Source organism: Hypanus sabinus, chromosome 6 (genome assembly GCF_030144855.1).
Source record: "Hypanus sabinus isolate sHypSab1 chromosome 6, sHypSab1.hap1, whole genome shotgun sequence".
NCBI classification, from domain to species: domain Eukaryota; kingdom Metazoa; phylum Chordata; class Chondrichthyes; order Myliobatiformes; family Dasyatidae; genus Hypanus; species Hypanus sabinus.
The window spans coordinates 12,777,729-12,805,409 of NC_082711.1; the positions used below are offsets into that span (position 1 = coordinate 12,777,729).

The following is a 27,681-nucleotide window of genomic DNA, read 5'->3' on the forward strand; positions in this document are numbered from 1 at the left end:
ATTTGGTGAGTCATTGGGCTGGTAGGGCCTGTTCCTCTCTGTATCTCTAAGTAAATAAGACACGGAGTTTCTAATACATGTCGATGAAAACAGCAAATCAAGGTGATCCTTGAATGCATGAACCGTATAGCCACAGGCTCTAAGATCCCAAGGTGACTTTTATAAAACATACGGAGATGTTGAGGTGGCAAGTAGGTTATTTATTTGATTGAGATACAATGTGGAACAGACCCTTTGAGTCACACCACCCAGCCACCCCGGCCTAATCACAGGACAACTCACAATGACCAGTTGACCTACCAACCGGTAAGCCTTTGGACTGTGGGAGGAACCCACGGGAAGCCCATGCGGTCACGGGGAGGACTTACAAAGTCCTTGCAGGCAGTGGCAGGAATTGAGCCGGGATCCCTGGCACGGTAAGGCATCGTGAGAGGAGAGAGTGATTGCGAGGATGAGAGTTTTAGGGACGGGATTTCAGAGCTCAGGGATCTGGTCACTGAAGACGAGAACTGTCAATGGCGGAGTGATTAGATTCAGAAACTGGATGTCTCTTAGACTTGTCTGTGCTGTTGTTATGACAACCTGGATACAAGAGAGAATATTCTTTGTTTTTCAATGCAGGTCTCGTACTTCAGTACAATACGGGTAATCTACACCGTGGGCTACAGTCTGTCTCTCATTGTGCTCACCATCGCTGTGATCACCCTGTTGGCCTTCCAGTAGGTACTTCACACTGCCGCCTCTGAGGTGCCATTGTTAGACTCTCTTGAAAGCTGTGATTGTAATCATCCAGTCTGATTTGAGTGATACATCAACATTCCCTATAAGCCTCCTCTGGCATAACAGAACACAGAAACAGGCCATTCAGCCCACCATAAACATGCTGACCATCAAGGAACATCCATCCTCTGTGATGTAAGCTAGAACTGCATTTTGGAGGCATCTTCCTCGGCCTCAAGTTTCAGCTTTAATATTGTACACAGGGTATAAATGCCATGAGAATTTGCTTTTCTTGCATCAGCAATTTACATTGCAAACATGACAAACATCAGCAGAACAGCTGGGAGCTCATGTGCTGTTCTCCACAACATCCCCCTTCCCTCCCCAGGAAAGAGGATCAAGCTGGTGGCACAGGTCTCCCTCAGTGTTGGTCTGTGATGTCCCTCTGACCAAGACTCCTACTGTAAACCCAAGGTTTCTCCTCCTTTCCCTCTCTGAGTCAGAGAGCCATAAGGCCCTTCAGCCCATCAAATCCACCCATTTATTCTCACCTGGTTATATTCTCCCCACAGCCTCATCAACTACCCCCCCCCCAGATTCTACTGCTCACCCACACACCAGGGGCAATTCGCAGTGGATAGGTACACAGAGGGGAGGGACCTGGAGGAAGATGGGCCCAGGACAGGAATTTGGGAACAGTTGGGTGGGCACTGTGATCAGCATGGACTGGTTGGGCTGAAGGGCCATATTGTATTGCTGTATGACTCGAAGTTTCTCTTAAAGATAAGTTACTGTCTCAAACATCTGCTTCAATCACTTAAACGTAAGTGGAACAGAAGATGATTGACTCCCCAACCAGCTCCAATTTCTAATCTTCTCTAAGCCATAAAGAGGAAGAAACTGGGGGTCCATGAGCCAGTTATCATTGGGAGTTTTGGAGGTGAAGAGGGTCAATAACTTTAAATACCTTGGTGTTAACATATCCCAGGATTTGTCCTGGGTCCAGCATGCAAGTGCCATTTCAGAGAAAGCACAACAGTGCCTCTATTCTCTTAGAAGTTTGCATTGATTGGTTACCTAAATGTTTGGCAAACTTCGACAGATACACAGTGGAGAGTATCCTAACTGGTTGCATCATGGCCTGCTGTGGAAGCACCAACGGCCAAGAATGGAGGAGTCGTCAGAAGTTGCTGGATACAGACCTGCCCATCACAGGCAAAGTACCTCCCATCACTGAGGAGTGCTGCCACAAGAAAGCAGCACCCATCATCAAGGACCCCCAACATCCAGGCCATGCTCTCTTCATGCTCCCACCATTGAGCAGGAGATACAAGAACCTTAGGTCCCACACCACCAGGTTCAGGAATAGTTATTACCCCGCAGTCATCAAGCTCCTAAACTGGGGTGGATAATCTCACTCAGCTCAACTCCAAGCAGATTCCACAACCTGCAGACTCGCTTTCAAGGACTCATGTTCTCACTATCATTTAACGTATTTTGCACTTTGGTTGTTTGGCAGTCTTTATGTAAATGCCTGCAAGAAGATGAATCTCAGGATACAGTATACGTACTTTGATGATAAGATAACTCAAAACTTGGACTTTTCCAGGAACCTACATTGCACACGGAATTACATCCACATCCAGCTGTTTATCACCTTCATCCTGCGGAGCTTTTCTGTGATTATCAAAGATGCCGTTCTCTTCGGTGACAATGACATTGACCACTGCAGCTTCTCTACGGTAAGGCACCTTTGACCTCTGGAGCATGGGCCTGGAATGGGTGGATTGGCAGGAGGGTTTGGAGAATGGAATCACAGACCATTACAGCACAATACAGGCTTTCTGGGCCTCGATGTCGTGCCAACCATTTATCTTACTCCAAGACCAATCTAACTGTTCCCTACGTCATAGCCCCTATTTTGCTTTCATACATATGCCTATCTCTTAAATGCCCCAAAATGTATCTGTCTCTGCCACTGCCCCGAGCAGGGTATTCCACTCTCTGTTAAAAACCTCCCCTGACATACCCCTATACTTTAAAATTATGCCCTCTCATATTAGCCATTCTGCCCTGGGGAAATGCCTCTGGCTGCCCACTCTATATATGCCTCTTATTATCTTATAAACTTCTATCGTCCATGTGCCTCCCTAAGAGTTTCTTAAATGTCCCTGATGTATCTGCCTCTGTCGCCATCTCGGCAGCGTGCTCCATGCACACACCACTCCCTGTGTAAAAACGAAACCTCTGACATCCCACCCATTCTTTCCTCCAATCACCTTAAAATTATACCCCTCGCGTTAGCCATTTCCACCCTGGGAAAAAGCCTGTCCACTCGATCTATGCCTGTTATCAGCTTGAAAGTCTCTATCGAGTCACCTCTCAACCTCTTTCACTCCAACGATGAAGGCCCTAGCTCTCCCAATGAGAAGCTAGGACACAGAACATCAGCTTTGTAGTACAAGCTAGTACATCAGCTCTGCATCTCTGTGCTAACTATGATGCCAACTGAAACTACATAGGGGCTTTATCCAATGGGGGGGGGGATGGGTCTGATTGAAACCTACCAGCTTCTGCAAGCCTTGAATACAGTGCATGCGAGAGGATGCTTCAATTAGTAGGAAAGTCCAGGATCCGAGGACATGCCCTCACGATAATGGACGACCCTTCAGAACAGAGATGTGGAGGAATTTCTTCAGCCAGAGGGTGGTGAATCTGTGGAATTCATTGCACAAGTGGCTGCAGAGGCTGTGTCATTGGGTATACTTAAGGCAGAGATTGATAGGTTCTTGATTGGTGAGGGGGTTAAGAGTTACATGATGAAAGTTGGAGAATGAGGTCAATCAGCTAAGGTTGGATGACAGAGTAGACTCAATGGGCCAAATGGCTGAATTCTGCTTATGTTCACAAGGTCTTTATCCTCTATCTTATGTCCGCTCGTGCTTAAATGCTTTTAAGTGTTGTCTTAATATCATCCCCAGCGACCCAGTGTGATAATATCAGAAACTTACCTTGCTAATCTCCTTCAAACGTGTCAGCCCTCGCCAGAGGGTACGGCCTCAGAACAGGAAATCCCTTTAGAACAGAGATGAGAGGTTGTTTAGCCAGAGGGTGGAGAATATGTGGAATTCATTGCCGCAGCTGGCTGTGGAGGCCAAGTCATTTGGTACGGTTCCTGATTAATCAGGGTGTCAAAGGTCATGGGGAGAAAGCAGAAGAGTGGGGTTGAGAGGGGTAATAAATCGGTGGGGCAGACTCAATGAGCTGAGTGACCCTAATTCTCCTCTCATTTCATCTGGTCTTGCGGTGTAATACATGCCCTCCAGTATATGGCACCCCTACCCTGGGGCAAAGGGCACTCTGGTCTACTCTTTCTGTGTCTACCGTAAATCTATAAAGCTCCATTGGATCTCCCCTTGGCCTCTGCCACTCCCGAGAAGACAGCCTAAGTTGCTCCAACCTTTCCTTACGGAAAAGCCTTTTAATCCAGACAGCATCCTGGTGAAGACACAATAGAGGGTGCAGATGCCAGAGACTGGAGCAACACACAAAAAGCCAGAGGAACTCAGTGGGTCAGGCATCGTCTACGGAGCAGATACAGATCCAGGTTTATTATCACTGACATGCCAGGAAACACGAGGAAATCTGCAGACGCTGGAAATTCAAGCAACAATACACACAAAATGCTGGTGGAACACAGCAGGCCAGGCAGCATCTATAGGGAGAAGCGCTGTCGATGTTTCGGGCTGAGACCCTGCGTCAGGACAGATGAAGGGTCTCGGCCCGAAACGTCTACAGTGCTTCTCCCTTTAGATGCTGCCTGACCTGCTGTGTTCCACCAGCATTTTGTGTGTGTTGCTTGAATGTCAGGAAATCTGATTTTTGCAGCAGCCGTTCAGTGCAAGACATAAAACATTTCTATAAATTACAAAGAGAAATACAAAAATAAATTACTAGTACAAAAAGGAAGCAAAGCAGTGACGGACCATTCAGAGCACTGATGATGGAGGGTAAGAAGCTGTTCCTAAATCCTCCCTGACGGTAGTAATGAGAAGCGAGTCTGTCCAGTATGGTGAGGGACCTTCATGGAGGACGCTGCCATCTTGAAGCACCACCTTTTGAAGACGTCCTCGATGGAGGGGAGGGTTGTGTCCGTGATGGAGCGGAGTGTTGTGTCCGCGACGGTGGGGAGGGTTGTGTCCGTGAGGGAGGGGAGGGTTGTGTCCGTGATGGAGGGGGAGGGTTGTGTCCGCGACGGTGGGGAGGGTTGTGTCCGTGAGGGAGGGGAGGGTTGTGTCCGCGACGGTGGGGAGGGTTGTGTCCGTGAGGCAGGGGAGGGTGGTGTCCGTGACGGAGGGGAGGGTTGTGTCCGTGATGGAGGGGAGGGTGGTGTCCGTGAGGCAGGGGAGGGTTGTGTCCGTGATGGAGGGGAGGGTTGTGTCCGTGAGGCAGGGGAGGGTTGTGTCCGTGACGGAGGGGAGGGTTGTGTCCGTGATGGAGGGGAGGGTTGTGTCCGTGATGGAGGGGGAGGGTTGTGTCCGTGACGGTGGGGAGGGTTGTGTCCGTGAGGGAGGGGAGGGTTGTGTCTGTGACGGTGGGGAGGGTTGTGTCCGTGATGGTGGGGAGGGTTGTGTCCGCGACGGTGGGGAGGGTTGTGTCCGTGAGGCAGGGGAGGGTGGTGTCCGTGACGGAGGGGAGGGTTGTGTCCGTGACGGAGGGGAGGGTGGTGTCCGTGACGGAGGGGAGGGTTGTGTCCGTGATGGAGGGGAGGGTTGTGTCCGTGAGGCAGGGGAGGGTTGTGTCCGTGACGGAGGGGAGGGTTGTGTCCGTGATGGAGGGGGAGGGTTGTGTCCGTGACGGTGGGGAGGGTTGTGTCCGTGAGGGAGGGGAGGGTTGTGTCTGTGACGGTGGGGAGGGTTGTGTCCGTGACGGTGGGGAGGGTTGTGTCCGTGAGGGAGGGGAGGGTTGTGTCCGTGAGGCAGGGGAGGGTGGTGTCCGTGACGGAGGGGAGGGTTGTGTCCGTGACGGAGGGGGAGGGTTGTGTCCGTGATGGAGGGGAGGGTGGTGTCCGTGACGGAGGGGAGGGTTGTGTCCGTGACGGTGGGGAGGGTTGTGAACGTGAGGGAGGGGAGGGTTGTGTCCGTGATGATGGGGAGGGTTGTGTCCGTGAGGGAGGTGAGGGTTGTGTCCGTGACGGTGGGGAGGGTTGTGTCCGTGACGGTGGGGAGGGTTGTATCTGTGAGGGAGGGGAGGGTTGTGTCCGCGACAGTGGGGAGGGTTGTGTCCGTGAGGGAGGGGAGGGTTGTGTCCGTGAGGGAGCTGGCTGAGCCTACAACCCTCGGCAGCCTCTTGAACCTGTGCTCTGGAGCCTCCAGTCTAGTCAGAATGCTCCCCATTGTACATCTGAAGAAATCTGCCGACGTTTCTGGTTGAGAAACTTCATCTGGACCAATGAGAAGTCAAGATGAAGGGTCTCAACTCTAAACATCCATTTCTCTCCGTGGACGCTTTCTTACCTGCCGAGTTGAATGACCAGACAAAACCTCTGCTAGATCTTCTCCAGCATCTCCACATCCCTCCTGTCACGGGTCCCTGGCTTCCCAATAGATCATCAGGAGTCAGTGAGGGGGAAGACCAGTGACATCATGCCCCTTCCCGTCCCTTACCTACCCGATGAACCAAAGATCTGGAAGTGGAAGCAAGGTGAGATACAGGACCAGGCCCTTCCGACACAGTGAGCTGTGCCGCCCAGTTACACACGTGTGACCAATTAGCCTTCTAACCCGAACATCTTTGGACCGTGGGAGGAAACCGGGCGCTCCCAAAAGCCATTGACGTTGCACAGTAGTTCTGTGCTCTCAAAGCCAACCCTGCAGTCATCGCGTATGCAACGTTCTGCTACTGCTGACTTGCAATCAACACCTAGACCCGGCTGGAAGCCCAAGAAGGGTTTATGGACCTGATGGAGGTTTATAAGGCTGTGAGGGGCATCGATACAGTAGACAGAGAGTGCCTTTTTCCCTGGGTTGAAATTTCTAATACTAGAGGGAATTCATTTAAGGTGAAGGTGATAAGGGTGCCATAGTATCGTGGTGGTCACTGCGGCACTATCACAGCTCAGGGCACTCCAGAGTTTGGAGTTCAATCCTACTGTCATTCTGTAAGGGGCCTCAGTATATCCTCCCTGTGGAAGGTGTGGGGTTTCTCCGGGCCCTCAGGTTTCCTCACACAGTCCAAAGGCTTCCCAGGTTGGTTAATAGTTCATTGTAAGTTGTGCTGCGATTAGGTTTGTCGGGGGTCGCTGGGGTGGTGTGGTTCGAAGGGCCAGAGGGCGGACCCTACCGTTTGGCTAAATAAACAACGACTATTAAAGGAGATACGAGAGGCAAGTCTTTAACACGGAGAGTGGATGCCTGGGATGGTGGCAGAGGCAGAAACATCAGAAAGGCACATGAATGTGAGGAAAATGGACGGAAATAGATATAGTATAGGCAGATGAGATCAGTTGGCCACTGGATGACTAATTTAACTGATTCAGCACAAGATTGTGTGCCAAAAAACCTGTTCCTGTGCAGTACTGTACTATGTCCTTTGTTCTAAATACATGGATGGGAGGGCTATGGTTCAGGAGTGTGCAAATGGGACGAGGCAGAAAAGGTATGGCTTGGACTAGGTGGGCTGAAGGGCCTGCTTCTGTGCTGTAGTGCTATAGGATACTATACATTAGGGACAAGAATGGGCCAAGTCTGCACTTTCACCCATTTAGATTGTGATAGTTCTTCAACACAGCCATGTTCACTCCTCTTTGCTCTATATCCTTCGATCCAAAGATAAAAAGCAAGTCATTGACTCCACTATTCCATGCGTTACATTTCACCCGTTTACTTCGAAGCCCCAGTTTCCTTGGGCTGCGTACGTCCAGGGAATACCTGCTCCAGTCCCGCTAAACCTGTGAGATTGGGACGGTTGTGAGGATGCAGTGAGATTTGCTTCCCTGTTACAACCCAGTGCCGAGAAATAACCGACAGCACACTGCATACGATTAAACGAATTATATCACGAAGGTTAATAAAGGAAAAAACCCAAAAGGGCCCATTATTATTAAACAGTCAAATGTGCTCAGGTTGGAGCTCAACTTTTCTAAAGTCACTCCTATTCACCGACCCTCAGCAGCTGACTCCACCGAATCACGGTCCCCACCGGCTCGGATCCTACAACCAGCTCTCTCCAGCATCTTCTCTCTTCATCTCTCGCTGAACAAAGACCCCCGCTCACACCGGTGTCAGGCACACAAAAAAATACCCGCTCCCCAGATTGGACGGCTCACATTCCAAACCATGTGACCCAAACACCGCTTCTACGGAAAGACCATTACGTTAGCAGTGAAACCTTCCCCAGGGCGTTACAATTTCTTTTAACCCGATACCGCTCCTCATTGTTATTCATCATTTCCAGCCATCGCGTTTCTGAAACCCTCCCACCTCGTTGCTAAACACATCTTTTTTAACCTTATTTGCTTTTTCAAGACCCAGACATCACTGGTGTTTATTTTTTATTTATTTTATTAGAAATACAGCACAGAACAGGACCTTCCGGCCATTTGACCCAGCCGTCCGGAAAGCCACTGATTTAACCCCTAGCCTGATCATGGGGAGGCTCACAATTAACCTACTAGCTGGTACGTCCGTGGACGGTGGCAGGAAGCCAGAGCACCTGGAGGAAACACACGTGCAAATTCACTTAAGGAGGGTGCCAGAATTGAACCCCAGACTCTCACGTCCCGAGCTGTCATAGCATCACACTACCACACTGGTCAGCCACATTGCTGGGTCTGGAGTCTCCCTGAAACGTCTTCCATACCTCAAAGTCAAAATCGAGTTTGTTGTCATCTGCACAAGTACATATCTGCAATGGAAATCTTGCTTGCAGCAGCATTGCAGGCAGAGAGCATCAGATAAGCAGCATTCACAAGAGAAACATAAATTAAACATAGATCATTATCTCACATGTCTGTCCTCTGTGTAATCTCAGTTTTATTCTGAGTCTGTTCATTCAGATCCTAGATTCTCCTATTAGTGGAAACATCCTCTCCTCATCCACTCTATCCAGGCCTTTAAATATTCCATAATTAGATGGGGGTGGCACAGTAGTGTAGTGGTTAGCACAACGCTTTACAGTACAGGCGACCCGGGTTCAGTTCCAGCCGCTGCCCGTAAGGAGTTTGTACGTTCACCCCTTGATTATGTGGACTTCTCTCTTAGTGCTCTGGTTTCCTCCCGCATTCCGAATGGGTCATTGTAAATTGTCCCATGACTTGGCTAGGGTTAAACTGGGGGATTGTTTGGCATCATGGCTCGAAGGGTCAGAAAGGCTTATTCTGTGCCATATCTCAATACATAAATCTCCCTTTGTTCTTCTGAACTGCATCGACTACAGGCCCAGAGACATCAAGTGCTCCTCATAAGTTAACCCTTTCATTCTTGTGAACCTCCTCCAGATCCTCTTCTCAGATACAGAGCCAAAAATTGTTCACAATATTCCAAATCCAGTCTGATCAATGCCTTATAACACCTCAGCAGTACTTTGTTGCTTTTAACAATGTCTCTCAATATTCCTCGGCGCCCAACTATTGGTGTATCTGCCTTATTATTGGTGTATCCATCCTATCATTTGTGTATCTGCCTTATTATTGGTGTATCTGCCCTACTAATGGTGTATCTGCCCTACCATTGGTATATTTGTCCTACTATGAGTGTATTTGCCCTATCATTGGTGATTCTGCCCTGCTATTGGTGTATCTGCCCTCCCTTAGTTAACTTCAAAAATGCATCCCTTAGTTTCCCAAAATACACCTGTTGGTCCCATGGATTCTGGAGGCAGAATTGACTGACATCGTTACTAGAGAGGGTGCAGGGAGGCAATACTTTCCAAGGTTAACACTACCACTGTTCCTTTGCTGCAGGTGGGATGTAAGATTGCCGTGGTGTTCTGCTATTTCTCCATGATGACGAATTACTTCTGGCTGCTGGTGGAGGCTCTGTATCTCAACTCACTGCTACTGGCTTCCTTCTCCTACGTTAGGAGTTCCATCTGGTGGTGGAGCCTGCTCGGGTGGGGTAGGTACTGCAGTCAGAGCACCTGATGAGGTCGTGGCAGTAGAGAGTCCCGTGTTGTGATGCATCCAGTGCCTATAGAGTAACTTCCCTCACCTCAAAGATCAAAGTAAATTTGTTAAAAAGCGTATTATGCCACCATATACAACCCTGAGATTCATTTTCTTACGGGCATTTACAGGAAAATAAAGAAATACAATTGAGTTTATGAAAAATTATACGTAAGCAAAGACTGACAAGCAATTAACTTGTAAAAGAAGACAAATGGTGCAAATAATAAAAAGTGAATAAATAATACTGAGAACATGAATTGTAGAGTCCTTGAAGGTGAGTCTACAGATTGTGGAATCAGTTCAGTGTTGTGGTGAGTGAAGTTATCCACGCTGGTTCGGGACTCTGATGGTTGAAGGGTGTTAACTGTTCCTGAACCTGATGGTGTGGGACCAAAGGCTCCTGGGCCTCCTTCCCAATGGTAGCACTGAGACGTGAGCCTGGCCTGGAGGATGGGGGATCCTGGACGATGACGCTGTGCAGTCCAAAGCAAACGTACGTGGAACGTACTGTCCTTGCCTGGAAACACGTACCACCCGACTCAGAGTTAGCTTCCATCCCTATTCAACGGTACGATAACTTGACCTCTTGACTTCACAATCCACCTCGTCATGATCTTGCCCCTTACTGTTTCCCTGCACTGCACTCTCTTTGTAACCTTTACACTCTATTCTGCATTCTGTTATTGTTTTACCTTGTTCTACTTCAACGCGCTGTGTGATGATTTGATCTGTATGAGCAGTATGCAAGACAAGCATTTTGCTTACCTTGGTATACGTGACAATAATCAACCAATTCCAATAACACAGTTTCACCTATCACCAAGTTCTCTCCCCTCCCCTTCTGGTCCTCCTCCTACATCTCTCTTCTTCCCATTTGCCTATCACCTCCCTCTGGTGCCCCTCCTCCTTCCGTTTCTCCCACAGTCCACCTTCCTCTCCTATCAGTTGCCCTCTTCTCCATCCCTTTACCTCTTCCACCTAGCACCCCTCAGCCCCCTTCCCCTACCCACCCACCTTGCCCCTCACCGGGTCTCAACTATCATCTGCCAGCTTGTACTCCTTCCTCTCCCCACATGAAGGGTCTTGGCCTAAAACATTGACTTCATAGAACTCCCATTACCCTTCCCTTCTCATCACCTCCCTCTGGTGCCCTTCCTCCTTCCTTTTCTCCCATGCTCTCCTATTGGATTTCTCCTTCTCCAGCCCTTCACCTCTTCCATCTTTCACCTCCCAGCTTCTTCATCTCCTCTCCCCCACCCACCTCACTTGGCTTCATCTCCTCCTCCCCACCTTCTTATTCTGATGTCTTCCCCCTCCCGGTGCAGTCCTGAAGGGTCCCGGCCCGAAACCGTGACCGTTTATTCCTCTCCATATACTGTACGCTGCCTGACCTGCTGGGTCCCTCCAGCATTTTTATGTGTTTCACAGGAATAAGCTTTTCAGTGCAGAAGATTGTGCTGAAATAATTAAACCAGTAATTAAATAGCTAAATAAGTGGATCCCTTCTGCCTATAGCACATCCATATTCCTTCCACATCCACGTAAGAGTCTCTTAAACACCACACTGTATCTGCTGCCACAAGAAAGGAAGAGGAAAAAGTCAGTGTCACTTGCAAACTATGTTAGAGTGTAATTATGCGGGCAGTTGAAAAAATTATCCCTCTTGTGTTTCTTGATCTTATTACTGGAGACTCAGTGTCTCTCAGCACTGCCGCTTTGATCTGGGCCACATCTTCGTTAAAGCAGGGTCAGGATCTCAGCCAGATCATTGATAGAGATGACAGATAGGCCTAGCACCACTTACAGCCTGCACAGCTCTCTTCCAAAATGAAATAAATCTCTGACGTCCAGCCATCTAATGAGCCATTTCTCTTCCTCTAGGTGTTCCAACTATCAGCATGCTTGCCTGGGTAATTACCAAAATCCAGTTTGAGAACACTGAGTAAGTAAAACATGACAAATTTTCAATTCAAGAGCCGGGGGTAATATTGCAGTTCTATAAGACCCTGGTGAGGCCACACTTGGAGTACTGTGTCCAGTTCTGGTCCCCTCACTATAGGAAGGATGTGGGAGCATTAGAGAGGGTGTGGAGGAGATTCACCAGGACGCTGCCTGGATTAGAGAGGGTGCAGAGGAGATTCACCAGGATGCTGTCTGGATTAGAGAGGGTGCAGAGGAGATTCACCAGGACGCTGCCTGAATTAGAGAGGGTGCAGAGGAGATTCACCAGGATGCTGCCTGGATTAGAGAGGGTGCAGAGGAGATTCACCAGGACGCTGCCTGGATTAGAGAGGGTGCGGAGGAGATTTATCAGCTTGCTGCCTGGATTAGAGAGGGAGCAGAGGAGATTCACCAGGACGCTGCCTGGATTAGAGAGGGTGCAGAGGAGATTTACCAGGATGCTGCCTGGATTAGAGAGGGTGCAGAGGAGATTCACCAGGATGCTGCCTGGATTAGAGAGGGTGCAGAGGAGATTCACCAGGACGCTGCCTGAATTAGAGAGGGTGCAGAGGAGATTTACCAGGAAGCTGCCTGGATCAGAGAGGGTGCAGAGGAGATTCACCAGGATGCTGCCTGGATTAGAGAGGGTGCAGAGGAGATTCACCAGGATGCTGCCTGGATTAGAGAGGGTGCAGAGGAGATTCACCAGGACGCTGCCTGGATTAGAGAGGGTGCGGAGGAGATTTATCAGCTTGCTGCCTGGATTAGAGAGGGTGCAGAGGAGATTCACCAGGACGCTGCCTGGATTAGAGAGGGTGCAGAGGAGATTCACCAGGATGCTGCCTGGATTAGAGAGGGTGCAGAGGAGATTCACCAGGACGCTGCCTGGATTAGAGAGGGTGCGGAGGAGATTTATCAGCTTGCTGCCTGGATTAGAGAGGGTGCAGAGGAGATTCACCAGGATGCTGCCTGGATTAGAGAGGGTGCAGAGGAGATTTACCAGGATGCTGCCTGGATTAGAGAGGGTGCAGAGGAGATTCACCAGGATGCTGCCTGGATTAGAGAGGGTGCAGAGGAGATTCACCAGGATGCTGCCTGAATTAGAGAGGGTGCAGAGGAGATTTACCAGGAAGCTGCCTGGATCAGAGTGGGTGCAGAGGAGATTCACCAGGATGCTGCCTGGATTAGAGAGGGTGCAGAGGAGATTCACCAGGATGCTGCCTGGATTAGAGAGGGTGCAGAGGAGATTCACCAGGACGCTGCCTGGATTAGAGAGGGTGCGGAGGAGATTTATCAGCTTGCTGCCTGGATTAGAGAGGGTGCAGAGGAGATTTACCAGGATGCTGTCTGGATTAGAGAGGGTGTAGAGGAGATTCACCAGGATGCTGTCTGGATTAGAGAGGGTGCGGAGGAGATTTACCAGGATGCTGCCTGGATTAGAGAGGGTGCAGAGGAGATTCACCAGGATGCTGCCTGGATTAGAGAGGGTGCAGAGGAGATTGACCAGGATGCTGTCTGGATTAGAGAGGGTGCAGAGGAGATTCACCAGGATGCTGCCTGGATTAGAGAGGGTGCAGAGGAGATTCACCAGGACTCTGCCTGGATTAGAGAGGGTGCAGAGGAGATTCACCAGGATGCTGCCTGGATTAGAGAGTGTGCAGAGGAGATTCACCAGGATGCTGCCTGGATTAGAGAGGGTGCAGAGGAGATTCACCAGGATGCTGCCTGGATTAGAGAGGGTGCAGAGGAGATTCACCAGGATGCTGCCTGGATTAGAGAGGGTGCAGAGGAGATTCACCAGGACGCTGCCTAGATTAGAGAGCATGTCTTAAGATGAAAGGTTGAGTGGGCTAGGGCCTTTCTCTTTGGAGAGAAGGAAGATGAAATGTAACTGGCTAGAGGTGTGCAAGATGATCAAAGTGATAGATAGAGTGGACAGTCAGAGGCCTTTTTCCAGGGTGCAAATGGCTAGTACAAAGGGCAAAACGTTAAAGTGATTGGAGGAAAGTATAGGGACAGTATCTGGTGTAGATTGGAGGAAAGTGTGTGGAACTCCCTGCCGGGGGCATTGGTAGAGACAGGTACATTAGGGCTATTTAAGACACTCTTAGATAGGCACCTCATTGATAGAAAAATGGGGGCTATGCGTGAGGGAAGGGTTAGACTGATCTTGGAGTAGGTTAATGGTTCGGCTCGACATTGTAAGAGGTAGGGCCTGTTCTGTGCTCAATGAAGGAGATATATCGCCCCACATTAAACAAGCCACATGATAAATGACACAAAAGCAGATGCTGGAATCTGAAGCAACAAGCAATTTGCTAGAGGAACTCAACAGGTCAAGCAGCGTTGGTGGGGGAGGAACTGTTGACGTTTTGGGTCAAGACCCTACATCAGGACTGAGGGTGGCGAGGAGAGGGGTAGGGAAGTGGTGAAACAGGAATTCCAGGTGAATGGGACCAAGGTCTTTTTCCTTCCCTCTCTTTCCGCCTCCATCTATAATTCCGAATCAGGTTCATTGTCACTGAAAGTAGTTGTGAAATTAGTTTTCTTTCGTGACAGTGCAAGACATAATTAAATTAGTTTAAGGTAAAGTAGAAAACAAGGAAATTGATAGTGCAAGTGAGGTAGTGTTCATGGAGTGTCCTGAAACTTGATGGCAAAGGGGGAGAACGCTGAGTCACTGCCTCCCTTGTGGGAAGGAGGCATGTCCTGGGTGGCGAGGGTCCTCAGTGACGGATGCCCCCTTCTTGAGGCACTGCCTTTTGAAGACGTCCGCACTGGTGGGCAGGCTTGTGCCTGTGATCTACCTGGCTGAGTCTGCAACACTCTGAAGCATCTCGTGATCCGGTGCGTTGGAGCCGCCGTACCAGACGCTGATGCAACCCGTCGGAAAACTCTCCACGGTACATCTGCAGGAATTTCCAGGCTTTGCTGACAGACTATCACTGTTGAAAGTGGCATCGCAGGTTGATAGGTTTGTCAAGAAAGCTTTTGGCACATTGGCCTTCGTATTGAGAACAAGAGATGGGATGTTATGTTGAAGTTGTATAAGACATTGGTGAGACTGCCCACCTCATCTCTCCACTTTCCATCTGAATTCATGGTTTTGACTTGAAACGTCGAATGTTCCTCCCGTCCCCCCCACCCAACGGATGCTGCATGACCTATTGAGACCCTCCAACAGATTGTCTGGCGCAGTAAGGTGCAGAAACAGACCCTTCAGCCCATCAAGTCTATACTAACCGTCAGGCACCCGTCTCCAGGAAACGGAGAAGCTTCTGTACCAGAGAACTGGATGCGACAAAGGGTGGAATATAGAACAGAACAGTACAACACAGTGCAGGCCCTTTGGCCCATGATGCTGTGCTAACCCTTGAACCTACTCTAAGATTAATCTAACCCTACCCCCCCCCCCACACGGCCCTCTATTTTTCTATCATCTATGTGCCTATCTGAGAGTCTCGTAAATTTCCCTAATGTGCCTCACCCCTCACCCTGTGCATTCCACACACCCACCACTCCCTGTGTAAAACTACCTTGGTTCTCCACCCTGTACTCCCCTTCAAACAGCTTCAAGCTGAATTCCCTTTTCAGTCCTGGAAAAAAGTCTGCTGTCCAACCTATCCACACCATGTATATATATATATATATACCTCTCAATATTTTGTACATCTCTGTGAAGTCACCTCTCTCCTCCTTTACTGCAAAGAGAAAAGCCCTGGCTTACTCAGCCTTTCATCTGTCTCAACCAGGCAGCAGCCTGGTAAATCTCTTCTGTATCCCTTCTAAAGCTCCCACATCCTTCCTATAATGAGGTGACCAGAACTGAACACAACACTCCAAGTGTGGTCTAATCATGGTTTTATAGAGACAATAGACAATAGGTGCTGAAGTAGACCATTCGGTCCTTCGAGCCTGCACCGCCATTTTGAGATCATGGCTGATCAATTACCATCAATACCCGGTTCCTGCCTTGTCCCCATATCCCTTGATTCCCCTATCCATCAGATATCTATCGAGCTCCTTCTTGAAAGCATCCAGAGAATTGGCTTCCACTACCTTCTGAGGCAGTGCATTCCACACCCCCACAACTCTCTGGGAGAAGTTTTTCCTTAACTCTGTCCTAAATGACCTACCCCTTATTCTCAAACCATGCCCTCTGGTTACTGAACTCTCCCAGCATCTGAAACATATTTCCTGCCTCTATCTTGTCCAATCCCTTAGTAATCTTATATGTTTCAATCAGATCCCCTCTCAATCTGCTTAATTCCAGCGTGTACAAGCCCAGTCTCTCTAACCTCTCTGCATAAGACAGTCTGGACATCCCAGGAATTAACCTCGTGAATCTATGCTGCACTTCCTCTACAGCCAGGATGTCCTTCCTTAACCCTGGAGACCAAAACTGCACACAATACTCCAGGTGTGGTCTCACCAGGGCTCTGTACAAATGCAAGAGGATTTCCTTGCTCTTGTACTCAATTCCCTTTGTAATAAAGGCCATCATTCCATTAGCCTTCTTCACTGCCTGCTGCACTTGCTCATTCACCTTCAGTGACTGATGAACAAGGGCTCCTAGATCTCTTTGTATTTCTCCCTTACCTAACTTTACACCGTCCAGATGATAATCTGCCTTCCTGTTCTTACTCCCAAAGTGGATAAGCTCACACTTATTCACATTAAACACCATCTGCCAAGTATCTGCCCACTCACCCAGCCTATCCAAGTCACCCTGAATTCTCCTAACATCCTCATCACATGTCACACTGCCACCCAGCTTAGTATCGTCAGCAAACTTGCTGATGTTATTTTCAATGCCTTCATCCAAATCGTTGATGTAAATTGTAAACAGCTGTGGTCCTGTGGCACTCCACTAGTCACCACCTGCCATTCCGAGAAACACCCATTCACCGCTACCCTTTGCTTTCTATCTGCCAACCAGTTTTCTATCCATGTCAATGTCTTCCCCCTGATGCCCAGAGCTTTGATTTTACCCACCAATCTCCTATGTGGGACCTTATCAAATGCCTTCTGAAAATCGAGGTACACTACATCCACTGGATCTCCCCGTCTAACTTCCTGGTTACATCCTCAAAAAACTCCATTTTTAGTCAAGCATGATTTGCCCTTGGTAAATCCATGCTGGCTCGGCCCAATCCTATCACTGCTATCTAGATATGCCACTATTTCATCCTTAATAATGGACTCTAGCATCTTCCCCACCACCGATATCAGGCTGACAGGTCGATAGTTCTCTGTTTTCTCCCTCCCTCCTTTCTTAAAAAGTGGGTTAACATTAGCCATTCTCCAATCCTCAGGAACTAATCCTGAATCTAAGGAACATTGGAAAATGATTACCAATGCATCCGCAATTTCCTGAGCCACCTCCTTTAATACCCTAGGATGCAGACCATCTGGACCTAGGGATTTGTCAGCCTTCAGTCCCATCAGTCTTCTCAACACCGTTTCCTTCCGAATGTCATCTGTTTCATTTCCTCTGTTACCCTATGTCCTTGGCCCATCCATACATCTGGGAGATTGCTTGTGTCTTCCTTAGTGAAAACAGATCTAAAGTACTCATTAAATTCTTCTGCCATTTCTGTTTCCCATAACAGTTTCACCCAATTCATTCTTCAAGGGCCCAACATTGTTCTTAACTATCTTCTTTCTCTTCACATACCTAAAAAAGCTTTTGCTATCTTCCTTTATATTCCTGGCTTGCTTGCGTTCGTACCTCATTTTTTTCTCCCTGTATTGACTTTTTAGTTAAGTTCTGTTGTTCCTTAAAAACTTCCCAATCATCTGTCCTCCCACTCACCTTAGCTCTGTCATACTTCCTTTTTTTATTGCTATGCAATCTCTGACTTCCTTTGTCAACCACTGTGGCCCCTTTCCCTCCTTTGAATCCTTCCTTCTCCGGGGGATGAACTGATTTTGCACCTTGTGCATTATTCCCAAGAATACCTGCCATTGCTGTTCCACTGTCTTTTCTGCTAGGCTATCCGTCCAGTCAACTTTGGCCAGCTCCTCCCTCATGGCTCCATAGTTTCCCCTGTTCATCTGCAACACTGACACCTCCGATCTGCCCTTATCCTTCTCAAATTGTAGATAAAAGCTTATCATATTGTGATCACTACCTCCTAATGGCTCCTTTACTGCGAGACCGCTTATCAAATCCTGTTCATTACATAACACTAAATCCAGAATAGTCTTGTCCCTGGTCGGCTCTCGTACAAGCTGTTCCAAGAATGCATCCTGTAGGAACTCTACAAACTCCCTATCCTGTGGTCCAGCACTAACCTGATTCTCACAGTTCACCTGCATGTTGAAATCGTCCATAACTACTGCGACATTACCATTGCCACATGCCAATGTTAACTCCCTATTCAACTTGCACCCAATATCCATGCTACTGTTTGGTGGCCTGTAGACAACACCCATTTGGGTCCTTTTGCCCTTACTGTTCCTCAATTCTATCCACACAGACTCTGCTTCTCCTGACCCTATGTCCCCCCTTGCAAAGGACTGAATCTCATTCCTCACCAACAGGGCCACCCCACCCCCTCTGCCCACATTTCTGTCCCTACAATAGCACGTATACCCTTGAACATTCATTTCCCAGGTCTGATCTCCCTGCAGCCATGTCTCCGTTATCCCAACAACATCATATTTATCCATTCGCATCTGGGCTTCAAGCTCATCTGCCTTATTTCTATCACTTTGTGCATACAGATATAGAATTTTTAGCTCATTTCTCCTCTCTTTGTTTGAATCGCTGCCTATTGTGCTTAACCCAGCTCCCCGAACTCCCATTGGGCTATACGCCCCTAGAATTTTGTTGTCCTTCCTAAATTTACTTATTCTTTCAACACATTTAACTCCATGTTCCGTCAGACCATCCCTCTGTACATGAGTCCTCCTTATCACTTGTTCCGCCCCACCTTCCTCTACTACACACTTAATATTCCGGAACCGTGTAGTCCCCACCTGTCCTTTATTCTTCCTCTCACTATCCTCCCTCACGTTCTGGATCCCCGCCCCCTGCAAATTTAGTTTAAACCTCCCCAAGAAGCACTACCTGCAACATTACCTCACAATTCTTGAACTCGATCCCCTGACTGTAAAAGCCAACACGCCAAGCGCCTTCTTAACAACACTATCAACTTGTGTACAGCTTTGAGGGATCTCTGGACATGGACCCTGAGATCCCTCTGTTCCTCCACACTGCCAAGAATATTGCCGTTAACCTTGTATTCTAGTTAGTTGGTGGAAAGGTCAGATGTTCATTTATATAGGGCTTTGTGCGTCCCAAACCACTTTGCAGCCAGTTTGAAGGGCAGTCATGGTCACAATTCAGAAATGCAGCACGATCCCATAATTGGTTGGGAGAACACTGGGCATATATGTTCAGGGATAGGCCACTCAGTCTATGCTCAGCAGGACTGGACATTGGGTAAATTCCACTGCCCTGTAATGAGCTCTTACAGACGGTGCAGGGAACCAGAGAACATTTGGCTCTGAGGTCTTTAAGAAAACCTGAAATGGTTAATTGTTGTTTAATGAGAGTCATTAAAAATGTTTCGAGTTCCTGCCATTTTCTGTTGCGTCCCTCACTCTGTGCAATGTGCTGCTTTCTGTTTAAGCTTGTTATATTTATTTGGATCGGCTCAGGGATTCTGCATCACTTCTATTATCTAAGTGGATGCCTGATCAGTGGTGATTGCGGGGTCCTCGTTTTGAGAATGTTACTTCTTGAGCTTTCACTCATGCTCTTTTGGGATTACTATGAGAAAAACTGGTCACTGTCTCTATGTTGGAGTCTGCCTTTCCTCTGCACTTGGGTTCCGACATTGCCAGAGCTCATCGTGACATTCCCAAGTCTTGGAAAGATGCAGGAATACAGAGGGAACGGAGGGATAGCGATTGTGTACGGGCAGAAGGGATTAGTTTAAGTCAGCATCGTTCTCACGTGGGGAACATGCTCCTGTTCTGTGTAGTGAAGGAGGGAGGAACGGGAGGTGATGGAGGAAGCTTGCGGGGCAGTACGGTAGCATTGCTGTTAATGCGGCACTCCGCAGTGTCAGTAATCGCAGTTCAGTTCCTGCAGCTGTCTGTAAGGAGTTTGTGCAATTTCCCCGTGAGCACGTGGGATTCCTCCGGGTGCTCCAGTTTCCTCCCACATTCCAAAGACGTACGGTTAGGGTTAGTGAGTTGTGGGCTTGCTGTGCTGTCACCAGAAACGTGGTGACACTTTGTGGGCTGCCCCTCCACCTCCCAAGCACAGGCTAGGTCTGTGTTAGTTGTTGACACAAGAACACCATGTTTCACTGTCTGTTTTGATGTACGTGTGGCAAATAAAGTTAATTGTTACCTGGACCATGAGGACCAGCATGGACCCATTGGGCAGAATGGCCACTGGGCATTGTGGAGTGATTTGAGGAAGCTACGCATAATGGAGTCATGGACACAGGTCCTTCTGCACACTGTCCGAGTGGCCTACAAACACCCCATTACCTCAACCCCATTTTACTGCCCCAGATCCTACCTTTCACCAACATACCAGAGGCAACTGCAGCCAGGTCATAGAGCACTATAGCACAGAAACAGGCCCTTTGGCCCATCTAGTCTGTGCTGAACCATTATCCTGCCCAGTCCCATCAACTGGCATGTGGACTAATCCCCCCAATAGCTCTCTCATCGATATACCTATCCTGCTGGCAGCTCATTCTACATGCCCGCCACCCTCTGAATGAAGAAGTTTCCCCTCATGTTCCCCTTAAATATTTCACCTTTCACCCTTAACCCATGGCCTCTAGTTCTAGTCTCCCCCAACCTCAGTGGAAAAAGTCTGCTTGCATGAACCCTATCTGTATCCCTCATAATTCTGTGCACCTCCCTCAAATCTCCCCTCATTCTCCTATACTTCTGGGAATGAAGACCCAACCCGTTCAATCCTTCCCTATAACTCAGATCCTCAAGTCCCCGGCAACATCCTTGTAAATTTTCTCTGCACTCTTTCAATCTTACTGATATCTTTCCTGTAGGTAGGTGACCAAAACTGCACACTAATATTCCAAATTAGACTTCACCAATGTCTTATACAACTTCAACATGACATCCCAATTCCTGTGATCAATACTTATTAGGCCAACCTGTCAAAAGCTCCCTCTACAACTCCACCTAGCTGCAGATAGGTAGATAAAGGGCACCCAGGTCACGGGGAGAGATGCCAATTCCACGCAGGCAGCGACAGAGATCAGGATCGAACCCGGGGGTCTGGAGCTGAGAAGCAGTGACCCTAACGAATCTCTTTGTTGTTGTCATTGAGTGGCAATGAGTGGTCTGAGGGCGTTGCTGGTTTGCTAACTCTGCCCGTGGCAGTGTCTAAATTACAGCTGGAGAAAGGAAAGACATCAATATCTGACTCTGTCTTCAGGTGCTGGGATATTATAGACGGCTCCCCCTACTGGTGGATTATCAAAGGACCGATTGTCGCCTCTGTTGCTGTAAGTACCATGGGGTCTTCTCACACCAGGCAGCAAGGGTGGGCGGAGTGGGTCTGGAACGTGTGCTTATGTCATATAAGACTGAAACATGTCCAAATGTATTTTAAATGTTGTTAATGTACTGTGTCAAGTATCAGAATCAGGTTTATTATCACCAGCATGTGACGTGAAATTTGTTAACTTAGCAGCAGCAGTTCAATGTAATACATAATCTAGCAGAGAGAACAAAATAATAATAAATAAAATAAAAAAAATAATAACTAAACAAATAAATCAATTATGTATATTGAATAGATTAAAAAAACGTATAAAAAAGGAAATACTGCATATTAAAAAAAAGTGAGGTGGTGTCCAAAGATTCAAAGTCCATTTAGGAATCAGATGGCGGAGGAGAAGCAGCTGTTCCTGAATCACTGAGTGTGTGGCTTCAGGCTTCTGTGCCTCCTACCTGATGGTAACAGTGAGAAAAGGGCATGCCCTGGGTGCTGGAGGTCCAATAATGGACGCTGCCTTTCTGAGACACCGCCCCTTGAAGATGTCTTGGGTACTTTGTAGGCTAGTACCCAAGATGAAGCCGAATAAATTTGCAACTGTCTGCAGCTTCTTTCGGTGTTGTGCAGAAGCCAGACAGTGATGCAGCCTGTCAGAATGCTCTCCATGGCACTACTATAGAAGTTTGTGAGTATATTTGTTGACATGCCAAATCTCTTCAAACTCCTCATAAAGGTTTGTTATCACTTACATATGCTGTAAAACTGATTGTTTTGTGGTGCAGTACTGAAACGTGTGCCTACAGGCTCCTGTACCTCCTCCTTGATGAGCTGTGCCTAGCCTCACAGTTGTGGGTGTGGAGAGAGTAGAGCAGTGGGCTAAGCATGCATCTTTGATCGTCAGTGAGGAGGAGATGACCACCAGGCAGAAGGTACAAGTTCCGTAATTTCCACACCACCAGGTTCAGGAACGGTGGTGGATATAGTCCAGCCCATCAGAGTCAAAGCCTTTCCCAGCACATCGACAAGGAGAGAATCCACAAGAAAGCAGCACCCAAACACGAACATGGCATTGTGCCAACAGCTGGGTTACTGTCCCACCCTCTCTCTACAGAAGACCAGAAGGCATAGGAGCAGAATTAGGCCATTTGGCTTATCAAGTCGGCTCTGCCATTCAGTCACGGTTGCTTGTTTTAGTGACCCGTTCTCCTGCCGTCTCTCTATAACCCTTAACCAACTTATCAATCAAGAACCTATCAACTTCTGCCTTAGATACACCCAGTGACTTGGCCCCCACAGTCATCTGTGGTGACTAATTCCACAGGTTAGCCACCCTCTGGCTGAAGAAATTCCTCCTCATCTCTGTTCTAAAGGGACGTCCCATTATTCTGAGTGCCAAGACCCAGAAGTTGACTGTTTATTCCCCTCCATAGTTGCTGCCTGACCTGCTTAAGTTCCTCCACCTATTTGAGTGCTGCTTTAAAGTTTGTTTCAAAATAAATTTATTATCAAAGTGCATATACACTCGATGGGGACTTTATTAGTTACCTCCTGTACCTAATGAAGTGGCTGCTGAGAGTATGTACACGTTCTTCTGCTGCTGTGGCCCGTCCACTTCAGGGTTTGATGGTGCATTCAGAAATGCTCTTCTGACATCACAGTTGTAGTGTTATTTGAGATACTGTCAGCTTGAACCAGTCTGGCTATTCTCCTCCAACCTCTCTCATTAACAAGGCATTTTCATCTACCCCGAGAACTTTCACTCACTGGACGTTTTTTGGTTTTTTTTGCACCATTCTCTTTAAACTCTAGAACAGGCATTCCCAACCTTTGCTACGCCATGGACAATGCCAATACCGTTAAGCAAGGGGAACTATGACCCCCTGATTGGGAACCACTGTTGTGTGTGAAAATCCCCAGAGATCAGCAGTTTTTGAGATACTCAAACCACCCCATCTGGCACCAGCAATTATTCCACGGTCAGAGTCACTTAGATCACATTTCTTCCCCATTCTGATGTTTGGTCTGAACAACAACTGAACCTCTTGACCATGTCTGCATGCTTTTATGCATTAAGTCGCTGCCCCATGATTGGCTGATTAGAAATTTGCATTAACGAGCAGGTGTACAGGTGTACCTAATTAAGTGGCCATTGAGCGTAAGTCAACATATACAACACTGAGATTCATTTTCTTGCGGGCATTCACAGGAAAGCAAAGAACTACAGTAGAATCCACAAACAACTACATGCAAAGAAAGACTAACAAACAACCGATGTGCAAATCAAAATACGTACATACCATGACAGAGGGAATGAGCGGTCGAGTCCTTGAAAATGAGTCTATGGATTGTGTTCAGTGTTGGGGTGAGTGAAGTTTGGTTCAGGAGCCCAATAGTTCCTGAACATGGTTGTGTGGGACCTAAGACTTCTTGCCCAATGATCATATTGAGAAGAGGACATGGCCTAAATAGGGGGCATCTTGATGATAGATGGATAGGAAAGGCTTTGGGTCAAATGCAGGCAACTAGGGCGAGCTGACATTGTCATCTCAGTCAGCATGGACAAGCTGGGCTGAAGGGCCTGTTTTCGTGTTGTATTCCTCGTTTAATCTGACTTGTCTTTTGCTTCTGCAGATCAATTTTGTACTTTTTATGAACATCGTCAGAATCTTGGTCCAAAAGCTAATCCCAGGGGAGATGCGCCTTGCCAATTCCTCTCAGTACAGGTAGGAGAAATGAAGAAAGTAAAAGGTTTTAAAGATTAGCTTTATTTGTCACGTGTACCTCGGAACATGGGTAGAAGGGTGGAGATAGCAAAGGAGGAGTAAGGTGCTCCTTCCCTCTGCTGGCCTGCAGGTCACCCTTGGGTGAGGTGTAGCCCCTGCTTAGACCCCCCCTCCACGATCAGAGTCATGTGAAGCCACGGGAGCAGCCGGTGCAGATCACAAGTCCTGGTTATGTAATCATTGACTCCAGGCAGACAATCTGTGAAGCGTATTGATAATGGCTGGGGTCACCCGTCTTATAAAGACACTGCCCAGAAGAAGGCGGCAATGGAAAACCACTCCTGTAGAAAAAATTGCCTGGAACAATCAGGGTCACCATGATTGTCCACATCATACAAGATGGCACATAGTGGCATCAGAATATCGAATGGGCAGCACAGTTAGTGTAATGCCATTGTGGCACCAGCAAAGAGCACTGAGTGACATCAGTGAGGGCCGCAGGATAGTGTAGTGGTGAGTGTAACATTTTACCAGGCTGTCAGTAAGGCGTTTGTATGAGACCATGTGGGTTCCTACCGGCTGTTCCTCGCACATTTCAAAGATGTACAGATGAGTAGGTTAACTGGCGGAGGCGGGGGGTGTGGTGTTGTTGAGCTAGGAGGGTCGGTTACTGTGCTCAAACCCTACATGAAATGAAATACAGTGAAACGTGTTCCTTAGCTTTAATGACCAACACAGTCCAAAGGGCAACCCTCAAAATGTCGCCACGTTTCTGACACCAGCATAGCATGCCCACAACTTTCCAGCATAACCTGAATGTTTAGTGGATGCAAAGGATCTTTCCTGTGGTGGGGGAGTCTGAGACCTGAGGACACAGCCTCAGGATAGAGGGACGTCCATTTAGAATGGAGGTGAGGAGGAATTTCTTTATGCAGAGGGCGGTGCCTCTCTGGAACTCATTGCCACAGCAGGCCAGGTCATTGGGTGTATTTAAGGTGGAGGCTGATGGATTCATGATAAGCCAAGGCTCAGTTATTATCGAAGTATGTATGCAGTATACAACTCTCAGATGCTTTTTCTCTGGGTAGCCGTGGGACAAAAAAAATGTGGAGATCTGTTCAGAGAGAAACAGGAAAGCCACCCCCTCCCCTGCACACAGAAAAGAACGCCAACGTGATTAGTAGCCCCAAAATCATCCTCCCCCAAACAAAATGAAACAAGAACATCAGCCCCCAAACTCCCCCCTGCACGAAATGCAACAAGAGCATTGCCCCCAAAATTGCCCTCTCCTTGCACAAAAAAGCTAGCAAAAACACAACAAGAACATCGACTCCCAAACACCCCCCCCACACAAAATGCAACAAGGCTCCTGAATCCCCCTACCCCGGTACAAAACGCAATTGAGTCTGTGCGCCTATCCGACAGCCTCTTAAACTCCACTATTGTGTTTGCCTCCACCATCGTCGCTGACAACGCATTCTGGACACCTCTGCCCCGCTCTGTGGAAAAGAACAACTTGCCCTGGGCATCTCTCTTGAACTTTCACCCTATCACTGTAAATGCACGCTCCCTGGAATTAGATACTGGGGGGAAGGTACCGACGGTCCACTGTAGCAATACTTCTCATAACTTTATAAACTTGTATTTCCAGGTAGAGTCAGTGGACTGCTCTGTTCAAGTGACTCTGCTTGCGGAGGATCTCTATTCTATAAGGTTGACGGGGACTGTTATCAATTAATAACCTCTCTTTTCATGGATGCACAGGCAGCACAGTCTTAATCCCTCTGCTTAGGGTGACTGAAGTAGAGGCTGCAGCTTTCAGGGTGGGGAGAGATGACTGGAAACAGAACCATGAGACATAGGAGTGGAATTAGGCCGTTTGTTCCATTGGAGTCTTCTCATGGCTGATTTATTATCCCTCTCAACCCCATTCTCCTCTCTTCTCCCTGTAACCTTTGACACCCTGACTAATTAAGAACCTATTGACTTCCCCTTTATATATTCCCAATGACAATGTCTTTGCAAACCATCTGAAGCAATAAATTCCACAGCTTCACCACCTTCTGGCTAAAGAAATTCCTCCTCATCTCTGTTCTAAAGGGACATCTAAGCCCTCTGGTCTTAGATGTCTTAGAGTCCCACTTAGAGTGGGACTTACTTAGAGTGGTCTTAGAGTCCCACTATAGGAAACATCCTCTCCACATCCACTCTATCTGTGTCCTCTGGTCCCAGACTCTCCCAGTATAGGAAACATCCTTTCCACATCCACTCTGTCTGTGTCCTCTGGTCCGAGACTCCCCACCATAGGAAACATCCTCTCCCCATCCACTCTATCTGTGTCCTCTGGTCCTAGACTCCCCTACTACAGGAAACATCCTCTCCACGCCCACTCTATCTGGGCCTTTCAATATCTGATAGGTTTCAATGAGATCCCCACCCTCCCCCATTCTCTCATTCTTCTAATTTCCAGTGAGGACAGGCCAGGAGCCATCACATGCTCCTCATATATTAACTCTTTCATTCCTGGGATCACTTGTGAACCTCCTCTGGACTGCCCCCAACACCAGAACATCCTTGCTTAGATCATCATTGTGAGCCGTTGGGGTTGGTGTTGCTTTATCGTGGTGGAGATGCTGTTTATGTTGGCCTCTTCCGATACACTAGTGTTAGTGTGCCTGTACTAAAAGTTGACGCTCAAAATCCTTCATAAAGACTGTTGGGTGGTATTATTTCAGGGCTTTCAGATGTCTAAGTAGGAGATCAATGATTCGGCTCCATACAGTAATGTAGGGAGGATGACTGCTCTATATTCTGAAAGTTTTGTCTGGACCAATAAGGTGCAAGGCCGTTACGAGGTAGATTGTGAGGCCTTTTACTCCACAATGGTTTTTAATAATCACTGAGTGTTTTGGGCCCCCTACAGTCTCTTGCTGACTCATCTCCTCTGTTACAGGCGGCTGACAAAGTCCACGTTACTTCTCATTCCTTTGTTTGGGATCCACTACATCATCTGTGCCTTCCCTCCAGACGGGGCCGTGATGGCCGTCCGGCTGTACCTCGAGCTCTGCATCGGGTCATTTCAGGTCAGGTGAACTTCGAGCTGTGTGTTGATGGTAACGTCTGAGGGAGCCTTTCACCTCTTACCTTCACGCTGTACTGTTTACGTAGAATAGAACTGCGGAGGAACAGGAGCTTTGGCCCACAATGTCTGCACCGAACATGGTGCTGAATGAAACTGTATTTCTTCAGCCTGCACATTGTCCATTCCTTGCACACTCAGGTGTATGTCTAACAGGCTCTTAAACACCCGTATTCCACCCGCCTCTATCACCCCTGGCAGCCTGTTCCAGATACCCGGTTCTGAATACATAAACAAAATTGACCCCCCCATCACCACTAAACTGTAATGATCTCATCAGGCCAGAGAGCGTTAGTTTCCAAGGTTTTTTAGAGCATGTGAATCGGTCAGCAGCTGTTGTTTAGTAAGATTTTCCTGTGTTTATCTGTAATGCGGTCTGCTGCTCCTTTCTGTTTAAGCTTGTTAAGTTTATTTTGATGGGCTTCGGGATTCCATGGTGCTCGTATTGTTTAAGTGGACTCCTGATTATCGCTAATCCTGGGGTCCTAGCTTTCAT

At 48.0% G+C, this 27,681-nt stretch overlaps 1 protein-coding gene across 1 annotated transcript in view; it reads left to right on the forward strand.

Annotated features, from left to right (window-relative positions):
- Positions 1-27,681, forward strand: part of ghrhrl (growth hormone releasing hormone receptor, like) — a 46,814-nt gene that overhangs the window by 15,176 nt on the left and 3,957 nt on the right. Inside the window, exons 4-10 of the mRNA XM_059971316.1 lie at positions 622-719; positions 2,330-2,462; positions 9,683-9,836; positions 11,768-11,828; positions 21,261-21,330; positions 23,955-24,046; positions 27,000-27,129. Coding sequence (XP_059827299.1) covers positions 622-719; positions 2,330-2,462; positions 9,683-9,836; positions 11,768-11,828; positions 21,261-21,330; positions 23,955-24,046; positions 27,000-27,129 — 738 coding nt within the window. The remainder of the gene's footprint in view (positions 1-621; positions 720-2,329; positions 2,463-9,682; positions 9,837-11,767; positions 11,829-21,260; positions 21,331-23,954; positions 24,047-26,999; positions 27,130-27,681) is intronic.